The sequence below is a fragment of the Cololabis saira genome, chromosome 7, assembly GCF_033807715.1.
Source record: "Cololabis saira isolate AMF1-May2022 chromosome 7, fColSai1.1, whole genome shotgun sequence".
NCBI classification, from domain to species: Eukaryota; Metazoa; Chordata; class Actinopteri; order Beloniformes; family Belonidae; genus Cololabis; species Cololabis saira.
In genome coordinates, this window is record NC_084593.1 from 44,542,106 (window position 1) to 44,554,802 (window position 12,697).

Sequence of the window (12,697 nt, forward strand, 5' to 3'; positions counted from 1 at the left end):
ATAATTTCTCCGGTGGTGTTCCCCTCTAATGGAATTAAAGACAGCAACTCCTCCCTGAACTCCTTCCCATCAAAATATCTCACATAGACACACATCTGGCTTACATCTGTGTTGTCTGTCTCATCAATGTCCAGAGAAAAGTAATTGGCCTGACTCAGACCACTGAGAATGACTCCATGCACAGCATCCGACAGTGCGTCTATGCGCCGGGTAGCGGACCTCGCAGAGAGAGGCACCTGTTTCACCGAGGCAATCACGCCATCCATTGATTTATCAGTAGCCAGCTCCTCCAAAACTGCCACCATTACCTCTTTAAAAGTCTCTGCGTCAGTGAATGGTCTGTTGTGCCGGGCGAGCACCCATGCTGCTTTAAGTGATGCACTTGTCACTTTTTGTTACGCTGTGAGGCCTCGTACCAGGATCTTGCTGCTGTGCGCATAACTGGCTGTCAGCGCTTCAAGTTTGTGCCTCCTTGTCCCTGTCTGGAGCGGATAGGCCACTTTGAAGGTGCCATGCTTTGTGTCGTGGTGCCGTCGGATGTTGTATTCCTTGCAAACTGCAACAACTTCGTTGCAGATGAGACACACAGGCTTGGCATTTATAAAATCAGGTAGGATGAAAGCATACTTCTCTTTCCACTCTTCTTTGTACGTCCTACCCTCGCTGTCAACTTTCCTCTTCAATGCTTTGGACAGTGACATTTTGTCTTACTAACTAGCAATGTTTGCTAATGTCTCTGTGCACACAACAGTTGTGCCGTTGTTGTGCCGTATTCAGCACCCCTGCCGTGAAAAGCACCCCCTCATGACATCAACCATTTACCCGATTTTTGTTATCTGTGACTGTGATTGTGGGAAAGTATGACTATTGTGGAATCCATGAGCGCATTTAAACATGAATCATTAACACAAAACTGGACGCTAAACAGAACGTGACACAGAATGAGAATAATTTTTGTCATTGTGTGTACGTTGTCATTTGTAGTAAATTAAACATGAGCATTTAGTCCTTTTTGACATTTACTCGTGAATAAGAGATCTGTGGGTAATATATGTCCGTTTGGTAGTAGTTTATAGCGTCCTCTCCACATGCGCGTTCCCGCGACGAGGGGGTGCTTTTCACGGCAGGGGTGCTGAATACGGCACAACACCTGTGTGTCAGTATCAGCGCAGACAGACTGCAGCTTCGCCTGAATTATGGTTCCGCGTTAAAACGACGGCGTAGGGTCGCGGTGCGGTGTGCGTCGCCGCATACCCTACGCCGTCGGTTCTGCGTTGGTGTGACACGGAACCATAAATCAGCCACCGGGAGCAAGGGCTCTTGGCGGTTGAGGTTGATCCGCGGACCAAACTTGTTAAGGAGCATCAAACTCACTCTTATCTACGCGGAAATAACGCTAAAATATAAAGAAGGCTTCCCAAAGTGTGATCTATGGTGAAATAGGAAAATTAAGATGTGCAACTCTTCTAAAGGTGAGACATGCATTTAATTGACTTCATGGCGCCAGCCTTGGCGTTTATTATTACGCAAATGTGGAATGTTTGGGTCTGTCTAATTTCGTCAAATTAAATTTGGAGATTCACCGTTCACGTTTTTATGTGTATGCGTTGTATGAGAGAGAGATGGAGAGGGCGAGGGAGGGAGAGACGTGGCCTGTACGTCGTTGTTTTTTGTTTTTTTGCAGTTTGGGTGAACAATACACTTGTGTGTGTGTGTGTGTGTGTATTAAAAAGAGATTTTGCAGTATGTTGTGTAATTGAAACTGGTTTGCTGTGATCGTTGATGGCAAACTCATATTAAGCATTTACATCATATTGCGTTCTTGAACGGCAGTTTGTGCCCCCCCGCTGGATATTATGTGCCCCCCAATTAGATCTGTTCTGCCGCCGACTCTGATTATCACCAAGTTACTTATGGTTTCATAACGCAGCCACAGAGTAGCGCTAAAGCAGTAATAGCACACTAATAACAGTCTATAGCAAATTCAAGTTACTTTATTTAAACTAATGACTTTCTTAAATTACCTTTTTGTATAAGATATAATAGTATAATAATACTAGTAGCCTATAGATAAGGGGAAAAAAGTTTTGTTTAGTAGAAAAAAAAACATGTTTCGCCTGATTGATGTGATGTTCTGGCCCAACATTCAGTTGCTCCGAAAAAATCTGGCCCGAGGCCAAACTTACTTGCCGACCCCTGCTGTAGCAGAACCTTAATCCAGGCTATAGTGTTGTCTTCTCTGTTTAGATCACACAATCAAATACGTCACAGCAGCTTCACTCCAACCTCCTACTTCTCACCTGGGTGTTTAAAAAAAGACGAGGCGAGTGGAGGCGTGCCGACACTGCAAAAACTGAAAATATTCTTATCAGAATATTCTTATTTCTAGTTAAATTGTCTCATTTTTAGTAAAAAAAAAAACAACTAATTACACTTAAAACAAGAGTCATTACTGGAAAAAACAATTTTCACCTGTTTCACGTAGATTTTCACTTAAAATAAGTAGAAAAATCTGCCAGTGGAACAAGATTTTTTTGCTTGCAATAAGAAGATAAATCTTGTCCCACTGGCAGATTTTTCTACTTATTTCAAGTGAACATTTACTTGAAACAGGTGAAAATTGTCAAATAAGTTATTTTTCTGGTAATGACTGTTGTTTTAAATGTAATGAGATTTTTTGACTAAAAATTAGATATTTTAACTAGAAATAAGACCAATATTGCTGGTAAGATTTTGAGTTTTTGCAGTGGAGTGGAGGCGCGGTGAGTAGGTACTAGTGGAAAAGCACCATAACTGGATTTGATGGGCCAGAGGACACATTTCCACTTTATTCACAAAATTTCGACTTTATTCTTGAAATTGTATTTCAACATTAATCTCGACATTTCGACTTTTTTCTCGAAATGCACAATCTTCAATAACAATCTTCCCCTCTCAAATATTTTTTCTCCTGCATGGCCCTAATACTCTTCCAGAGGGAGACTGATAGTTTTATACTGTAGAGAGAAACTGGCGTTTTACTGAACGTGCAGGGAGGAGTGAGGTTCCACAGGAACACCGGTGTGAACCCACATCTGTGGGAAAAGTTTGATCCATAAACATGAGGTTATATGAGGTTGATGTGTGTAAAATGACATGAAGATGGTCTGCATGAGCCCTCTTATGAGCCAGGTCCTGCTCAAGGTTTCTTCCCTCCTAAAGGGGAGTTTTTTCTTGCCACTGTTTGGCTTAAGGTTTTTCTCCCACTATGGGAGTTTTTACCTGCCATTGTTTATATAATAATTGCTCGGGGGTTTATGTTTATGTTCTGGGTCTCTGGAAAGCATCTAGAGACAACATCTGTTGTATTAGACGCTATATAAATAAAATTGAATTGAATTGCATGAGTAAACCGCACGATATCAACAGACTGCTCCTTGAAATGTTGGTTCATTATTTGTAGATGGGTTTTTACTGACACTTCAGGGCCAAAGTTAATTATTTTAATTCAAGATCTTTTTTATTGAAGTTTTCTCAATGTAACAAAGGTGTAATGGTGAATGCTAATTACAAAGATTTTGAAAAGGCATGGGCATGTTAATCATAGCATACACCAGTGTACAGGGTTTACAAAATGTAAAAAAAAAATAAACAGTATGTAAAAAAAAATCTGATTCTAAGCACCAGAGAGAGAGAGTGAAAGACTTCCCTCCAGTTTTTGTTCAGACATGGGCAGGACCAGTACACATGGATGAGAGAGGCTTCTGCACATTTACATCTTACACAGTATGGACTAATATCTGGGTACATGAAGGATAACTTTGCCTTGGAAATATGAGACCTGTGTACCACTTTAAACTGAATAAAGCAGTGACGTGCACACAGGGAGGTTGAATTAACCAATCTGAGTATTAGTCCATGTTCCAGACCAGATATCAGCACCACTCAAGGTGACAATACCTGCTTATGATTTCTGAAAAGATCCATGTCTGTAGATGATATTTTGGTATGATAAACTTCCTGAGTGGCAGCTGGATCAGAGTTATCAGCTCATGAAGTTACCACCCCCTTCAGAAAACTACATTAGATGCTGCTGCATGTCCTGGTTTAGACTCATGTACAGGAAATCTGTTAATATTTCACAATATTGTCTTTGGTATCATTTTAAAGGAGACCGTTTAAGCATTCATTCAAGGTAAGATGTGAATCTTTCTGACCAACATAGAGGTCACTGCAGCTCTTTAAACTATAAACAACACACATTCTTACACCATTTTCGCCTAAATGATATACTATATTTTATCCCTGTGTCACCTAGGAACAACAGAGACACAAAATACAAAAACTGGAATACTCACAGGACCATAAGGATTCAGGAAATGTATAACATCTTAGCTTGAATGAATTCTTAAAAGGTCCCCTTTAAAATGATACCAAAGACAATATAGTGAAACATTGACAGATTTCCTGTACATGAGTCTAAACCAGGATATGCAGCAGCATCTAAAATGTAATTTTCTGAACTTCATGAGCTGATAACTATGATCCAGCTGCCACTCAGGAAGGTTCTCATACCAGAATATCATCTATCATAAGTAAGTTTTGTCACCTTGAGTGGTGCTGACCAGTGACATTATGGGCTCTGGCTCATGAACTATATGGACGTCCAGGTCTCCTCCACTAGGGGGAGCCCTAAGTCCTTCTCCCACGCTGCTCTGAGTTTATCTGTGGAGGAACTCCTAAGATCCAGTAACATGCCATAGAAAGATGAAATACAAAGTTAATTATTTTAACTGATCTGTTTGTTTATAATGAAGATGACTAATCTGAACCCCCGACCAGAAGCCTGGCGTCAGCTGAGACGCTGCTGATGTGCGTCGGTCAGGAAAAAGCTGAGCGGATCAAATTAAAACAGCTGCAACAGTCTGTGGTGAATGGGTTTCATTTATTTACTCCAGAAAAATATATTCCATGTCAAAGCTGGGTGAGGAGCTCCTGGTGGCCCTCGCACCCGTCACCTGCAGGAACATCTCTGTCCAGCAGGGGGAGCCGGTGCAGACCCCTCACACCTGAAGGTGGACCTGAGCAGAAGAAGAGGACAGGACTGAGCATGAAGAATTATTATATTATAAACTTTATACCACAGTCCGTGTGAATACTCCATTCTGATTGGCTGGCAGGTGGAGGCTAAAAGTGATAACCTACACCTACAGGACTGTCTCAGAAAATTAGAATATTCTGGGAATCTTAATCTTAAACTGTAAGCCATAATAAGCAATATTAAAATAATAAAAGGCTTGAAATATTTCAGTTGATTTGTAATGAATCCAGAATGTATGACATTTTTGTTTTTTTTAATTGCATTACAGAAAATAAAGAACTTTATCACAATATTCTAATTTTCTGAGACAGTCCTGTAGAAAACAAGTTCGGTCAAATTGCCTGATATCTTTAATATCACTGCACTGGATCAACTGCCAGGTGGTAACCACGGCAACGGAGATTCAGAGAAGAGCCGGCTACCGCAGGACGGAGACATGAGGGATTTTGTCATTTATTTTCATTTATTTGGTGAATTTAACAATTTTGATGACTGGGATGCAGAAGAGGAGAGAAAAGAAAATGAAAAGAATGATGATTGATAATATTTGTAGCTTAATGAAACGTTTATTTATTTGAATGGTTGATCACATATGTAGCTTAATTAAACGGTTTAGGAAACTATCTGTGGACTTTGATTGTTTGAAACAAATGTATTTCCTGTTTGTTACTGTACCATAGCCGAGCGGAGCTGAGTGGACTAGAATATCTCCTGTTGCCATGGAAACGGACTAGAATATCTCCCGTTGCTAAGTCGTATCTCAGGTCCGTCCTAGTTCCTGGAGAATCAACACTGTGTCCATTAAGGACCTTATGGGACGGTAGTGATTGTTCCAGGTTTTAGTCAGACCCTCAGGTGTTACCAAGGAAACTGAGTTATGGCTTGTTAGAAAACGTAACTTACCAGGTTCCAACGGCTGCAGACGAGAGATTAAATAGTCGCTCAGCTGTGGCTGGTTATAAAACTAATGATTTACACTGAAAACACATTAAAGCATGAATAACTGATTTAATATTTAGTGACCGTGGTATAAGCGGGAAAATGCCCTTCCAGGTGAACATTATCATAAATATATGGAAGACGCGGGGACGTGAACCGTCCTCACCTTTCTTAAGTTACAAAGTGCTTCCCAAGAACAATAAAATACATCAAGATAAAAATACAGAGCATAGTGGATAAGAACATAAGACAGCAATAACAGAGTCTAATATTAACACCAATATTCACACCCCAATAAAAGCTTTTTAAAGAGGAATGTTTTTAGTAAAGATTTAAAGCAGTGGTGGGTTTAGCTGAGCTGATCTCAGCAGGTAAAGAGTTGGGAATGATCGTCAGGATCAATAATCAATCACTATGGGCTGATCTCAGGGATCTGGCAGGTAGGGGGTTCAAAGTCCTTTAAAATAACTAGGGTCTTGGTTATTTAGGGCCTTAGAAGTCAGCAATAAGATTTTAAAATCAATGTGATATTGAACAGGAAACCAGCAAAGGGACGACAGAATGGGAGTGATATGTTCAGATGTTCTTGAGTCAGTGATCAGACGAGCAGCGGCGTTTTGTGCCAACTGAAGGAGGTGGAGTGATGATTGAGAAATGCCGGTGTAAAGGCCGTTACTATAATCCAGGCCAGACAGAATAAAAGCATGGACAACTTTGTGGAGATTACCAGGAGATAAAAAACATTTGATTTTGGAAATCAGCTCCAGCTGGTAAAAACAGGACTGGACAACTTTCTTCATTTGATCGATTCTTATATTAATTCCTAAGAATCGATTCGTATGTCTAAAGATTGATTTTTTTTCATCATTACATTACAACGTTTGATATTTTTTTGTTTATGCTCAAAAAAGGAATGTTTTGTTGGACACCAGAATAACTGGTGCCATGTTTTTGCCTTTAAATATGTTAAAAGGTATGAAAACATTAAAGTTATCAGTTATAATTGCATAAATTGTCTATATTTCATTACTTTATACTGCCTTGGGGTTGCATTTGCATAAAATGCTAAAAACCAAATTCTCAAAAGTTAAAAAACCAAGATAGATACGGTATGTGGGAAAAACTAAAACCGATTTGATCCGTCTCTGTTTCCTCCCTGGATCTGTTTGGTAATTCTGACCCACATGATGTTTCTGAAAGCAGTTCTATCAGCATTCTGGGAGCTGATTGGTCCTTACAGCATCATTAGCTGCAATACTTGCTGTTGGATCTCAATATAAAACTATTAATAGTATTAATATGCTGCATAACTATTATGCTATTATGAATTTAGAACTGAATTCTGTCAAAATTCTGTATTATATCATTGCACCTAAATGTTTCTATATGATCATTTTATCTTTTATTTGCTATTATTATTTATTTCTGTATTTCTCATTGTTCTTAACATGTCTATATTCCTACTGTGAAGCACTTTGAGCTGCAATTCTTGTATGAAAGTTGCAACAGCTCAAAAAACAGTTTTAATAACACTAACCCAAATCAATATCGGAATCGAATCGAATTTTGATAATGGATTCTGAATCGGAATATCGGAATCAAATGGATTCTTGACATTTGAATGGATCCCCAGCCCTGATCATTAGGGCTGAAGACGGCGTGGCTCACCTCGCTCAGCAGGGCCCAGACGTCGGAGTCGCTCTGCACCACCAGCCTCAGAGCAGAGATCGGCTGCAGCTCCGCCCCGACTTCCCCCTCGGCCACTCCGCTCTCGAACGCTCCTGAAACACACGGCTGCGTTAAGGTCGGGTGGCGTGCTCCTGTCTCCTGCAGGGCAGCTAACGCTCCTGAAACACACGGCTGCGTTAAGGTCGGGTGGCGTGCTCCTGTCTCCTGCAGGGCAGCTAACGCTCCTGAAACACACGGCTGCGTTAAGGTCGGGTGGCGACCTCTTGTGTGTTAGAGTCAGTAGTCATAGCTGCAGCTATAGAACAAGACTATAATAGTTAGTTTCAAATATAGGTTTGCGGTAGATATGCTGCTATAGACCTATGGGGGGGCACCGACATGATCCACTGGGCGGTGCCTCTCACCCTTCCTCTCTTCTCCATTTCCATTTTTATTTATTATAAGTATCTCATAGCTATCATTTTTGTCCATTGCTCGTGTAGTTTCGTGTGCTGGCCCCCCTTTTCTTCTCTTTTTTCTCTTTTGTTCATGGTGCAGCATCCTCTGCTGGTGGTGAAGAGCATCTCTGAATGCACAACACCGGATCCTGCAGCGTGGGAGTGAGGGGGGCAGGGTAACGGCCCGGTCAGGCGGGGGAGAGATTTGTCCGTCAAGACTCCTCTCCCTGGCCCTGCCCCTTCTCAACCTTTCCCCGACCCTGCACCCCAACCTGGGACTTGCTGATTGGGCCGGAGCTTCGGGAGCTGCGTGCTGGCCTGTGGTCCCCACCCCTGGTCATCCCGCTGCTGCTTCCACCTGCCTGCTGTGTGCTGCTGACGTCCCCGACACCCAAGTCTGGCCCTCGGCAGGAGGGTCCCCCCTTATGATCCAGGTCCTGGTCCAGGTTTCTTCCTCCTAAAGGGGAGTTTTTCTTGCCACTGTTTGGATTAAGGTTTTTCTCCCACTAGGGGAGTTTTTACCTGCCATTGTTTATGTAATAATTGCTCAGGGGTTTATGTTCATGTTTATGTTCTGGTCTCTGGAAAGCGCCTGGAGACAACTTTTGTTGTATTAGATGCTATACAAATAAAATTGAATTGAATTGGCATGCTCCCGTCTCTCTCCCACGAGAGCAGCATGACAGACGTTCCCGACTCTGGCCAGACGCTCTCCAACCGCAGCCTATTACACATCACTCAAGGAGGGGGAAAGCATGTCTCATACTTGTGTTTTCATGTTTATCTGTTTAAAAAGGCCCAAGCATCCAGCTGAGCATCTTTACTGGGGGATTAACTGGAGTATCTGATCCAGATCAAACATCAGATCCACACAAACACGTCAGGCATGTGTGAACACGTCCCCGTCGTGCTCAACAAACAAACAAACCACACCCAACAACCAAACACGTGCACACGCATAACTGGTTGGGTTTGCTTCTTTTCTGCTTCTTTTCTGCTTTGTTTGTTTCCTGCACACTTGTTGCAACTGTTACTACATCATCTTCACACTGAAGGATTTCCCTTCCTGGTGAGACGTGGAGAGGCCGAGGACGACGGTCCCCGACGCTGCTGGTGTCTCACAGAACCGAGAGTCTAGTGGTGCCAGCAACTGTTAGTACTGAGTAGTAGTTGCTGTACTTACCAACGATGATGAAGCCCTTATCTGATTCTCTGTAGGAAGAGGAGTCGAGGATCAACTTATCTTTCACTGATCCCTTAAAAAAAAAAAAGCACACACACACGCACACACACATCAGTGGTAGGGCAAATGTAAAGCCTGAATTATGGTTCTGTGTTAAAATCGACGCAGAGTCTACCCCGTAGTGCATGGCGCAAGTTGCGTGTCGCCGCGTACCCTACGCCGTACACTGCAAAAAATAAAAATCTTACCAGGAATATTTGTCTTATTTTTAGTTAAAATGTCTCATTTCTAGTCAAAAAATCTCATCACACTTAAAACAAGAGTCATTACCAGAAAAATAACTTGTTATTTGACAATTTTCACCTGTTTCAAGTAGATTTTCACTTAAAATAAATAGAAAAATCTGCCAGTGGAACAAGATTTATCTTCTCATTACAAGCAAAAAAATCTTGTTCCACTGGCAGATTTTTCTACTTATTTTAAGTGAAAATCTACTTGAAACAGGTGAAAATTGTTGTTTTTTCCAGTGATCAGTCTTGTTTTAAGTGTGATGAGATTTTTTGACTAAAAATGACACATTTTAACTAGAAATAAGACAAATATTCTTGTTAAGATTTTGAGTTTTTGCATTGTAGGCTCTGCGTTGGTAAATCATAAATCAGCCTTAAATGTAAATGTCCTTCATTTATATAGCCCTTTACAGCCACCTCTCGGGGCCAAAGTGCTTTACAGAATAAAAGATACAGAAATACAACATACAATCATAAGACATAAATAAAATAAAAGAGTAAAAAGTGTCACCACACAACTGGGTATTAAAAGCCATTCTAAATAAATAGGTTTAAGCCTGTATTTAAAAGGCCCAGGTCCGAGATGGTGTGTAAGTTGCAGGGGAACTTGTTACAGAGCTGGGGCTTGAACTTTGACCTGGGAACCTCCAACAACAGTTGGTTAGAGATCTCAGCTCCTGCCATGCTCACGCACCGATAAAGCTCCCATAGACTCAAGGCCGTTGAGTCAAGATTAGGTTTTTTTAGAAGGGGCCTGACCACAGCGTGTTTAAATGCAGCTGGGACGGCTCCTTAACTAAGACAGGTGTTCACAAGTACCAAGAGACTAGGCCCAACAGTATTAAAAACACTTTTTAACATTTTGGCAGGAACAACATCCAGAGGACAGTTAGTAGGTTTCAAAGATTTCCCAGTGTCAGCGAGGGATGGGAGAGAAACCAACTCAAAGTGCTCCAACACCTCGTCATCAGACCTACAAACCTTCTCCATGGCGCCCACGCTGCAGCCACGCATGATTTAACCAAGTCTTTGGTGCACTGACGTATGTTACTGTAGGCCGGGGGCGTTCACGCCCCTGTCCCCTCCTTGGGGCCGCTGTCCTGCACATGGGAGACGTCTCCTGGCATCAGCGGGGCCCGATACGAGGGACTGCATCACTAAGACTTGTGCAGACTTTAGCCCCTTTCACACAGAGATTCCGCAATATTGGTGTAAAGAAGTCCTGCCAATACGCCGCCTTTGTTGGTTCACACAGAACCATACAACGCCGGCATAACGCCGCTCCCGTCTGTAAATTCACACAGCATGCCGGCGTTCCGCAATCAGAGGCGTGACGACAGCGTCAGCGTCTAGTGGCATGCCGGCATGCCGGCTGTGTCATTCACACAGACCCCGTTTCGGCTCTGTGACTACCTCCGCTGCCGGCTTATTGGTGGGGCCACTTGGCCCCCCCATTCCGCCTCCGTGACTTTCACACAGAACAGCGAGGCGGCTTAAAGGCGCAACGTTCCCGCCTCGAACTGGCTGTGTGAAAGGGGTTTTTGATGACGAGCTGGTGATAGACGTCTAAGGGCCAGTCCCAATCCCCCCCCAGTCCTACTTTTCAGCTCTACCCCTAAATTTTGTGTGTTCCCGTGAGGGTAGTGGTGTCCCAATTCCTCTTTGCATGTGGGGGTAGTGGACATAACGAGGGTTAGTGTGTATGAATCTAACCCTTCACAGCGAGGGATTTCAGATTCTGACTCGCTGACCGAGGGCCAGAAAATTATCCCAGAATGCTTTACGTCATCATTTTCAGACTGAATCAAACAACATTATACAATTCCATTATATAATTTCCAGCCCAGTCTCACATAAAAACGTACCCTGCCTACGTTGGTCAAAAGTGCAAAAATGTAGAGGGGTTACAATAATAGCCCTTGAATTGTATAACTGTTACATTTTTCTGCCTATTGGTTTTGCGTCCAAGTCACGTGACTTTCAAGATTCTGGCCGTGACACCAAAAAACATGGCGGACATTTCAAATTTTTTATTGAAAAAAAAAAATCAATATTTTGAGTTAGTTTCTGCATAAAAATGCGTTTTGATTACATTTCTAGCGAGAAATATATATTTTACTTTCATAATATTCACTCAGTGAATGTACATAATCACTCGCTTGCTCATTGTTGCGTTTTATCTTCAGATCTCAGCAGAATAAAGGCTGATTTATGGCTCTGCGTTACACCAACGCAGAGCCTACGGCGTAAGTTACGCGGCGACGCACACAGTCATTGAGTGGTGTCCCAATCCCTAGGGAAGATTACAAAGCCCTACCCCTTGTGGCTTCATTTTGAGGGTGAAGTGGCAGTGGGTGAGGGCTAGTGGTAGTGGGTAGGGTGAACATTGGGATTGGCCCTAAAACACGTGGGACGGCCGTCCGCAGAGTCTGGACTTGAGGAGCCCAAAAAAGTACAGAGAGAAAAAGTGCTTTTAGTCGAGCCACTTTTTCAGGTCGTGCCTCTCACACCTGGACAACACCAAGCACCAGTGGCGTCGCCTGGCCTGGGCATCCGGGGCTTCAGCCCCGGACGTTTTTTCTTTAGCCCCGGATAATTCAACTTCAGAAGAAAAAAATCATAACTGTACATTACGAGTCACTAAAGAAGTTGTAGTTTTCCATTATCAGTGAATGCAACAGGGGATGACACCAAGACCAATCAGAGAGATGGATTGCGTCCGTATTGAACTAATACGGGACGCGATTTGTCCCGTATTTTCATTAACGCCCCATACACACGTCTGTCACACACACACATCAACACTAAATTGATCAATAATAACAAAATAAAACACAGGAAACATTAAGGCCAGCAAAATCTTTGTGGTGGGACAACAGGACCTGCTGCATCTGTGCCCAGATCTTTCACAGCGGGGAGGACTCGGGCTTCACCTCCAGGTAGGGGTTGGGAATTGGGAATTAAAAGTTCCGTATTGAACCAATACGGACATATATTATGCCAGGCCCGGTTCTACGAGGGTGCATAAGCAAGCATTGCACCCTCAGTTTGTGTTTGCGTGCTCAGTTGAAAAGACGAA

At 42.6% G+C, this 12,697-nt stretch overlaps 1 protein-coding gene across 1 annotated transcript in view; it reads right to left on the reverse strand.

Annotated features, from left to right (window-relative positions):
- Positions 1 to 4,417: 4,417 nt before the first annotated feature.
- Positions 4,418 to 12,697, reverse strand: part of LOC133447301 (alpha-1,3-mannosyl-glycoprotein 4-beta-N-acetylglucosaminyltransferase B-like) — a 45,746-nt gene continuing 37,466 nt past the window's right edge. Inside the window, exons 13-15 of the mRNA XM_061725941.1 lie at positions 9,329 to 9,401; positions 7,688 to 7,800; positions 4,418 to 5,060 (exon numbers count right to left, since the gene is read on the reverse strand). Coding sequence (XP_061581925.1) covers positions 5,043 to 5,060; positions 7,688 to 7,800; positions 9,329 to 9,401 — 204 coding nt within the window. The 3' untranslated portion in view covers positions 4,418 to 5,042. The remainder of the gene's footprint in view (positions 5,061 to 7,687; positions 7,801 to 9,328; positions 9,402 to 12,697) is intronic.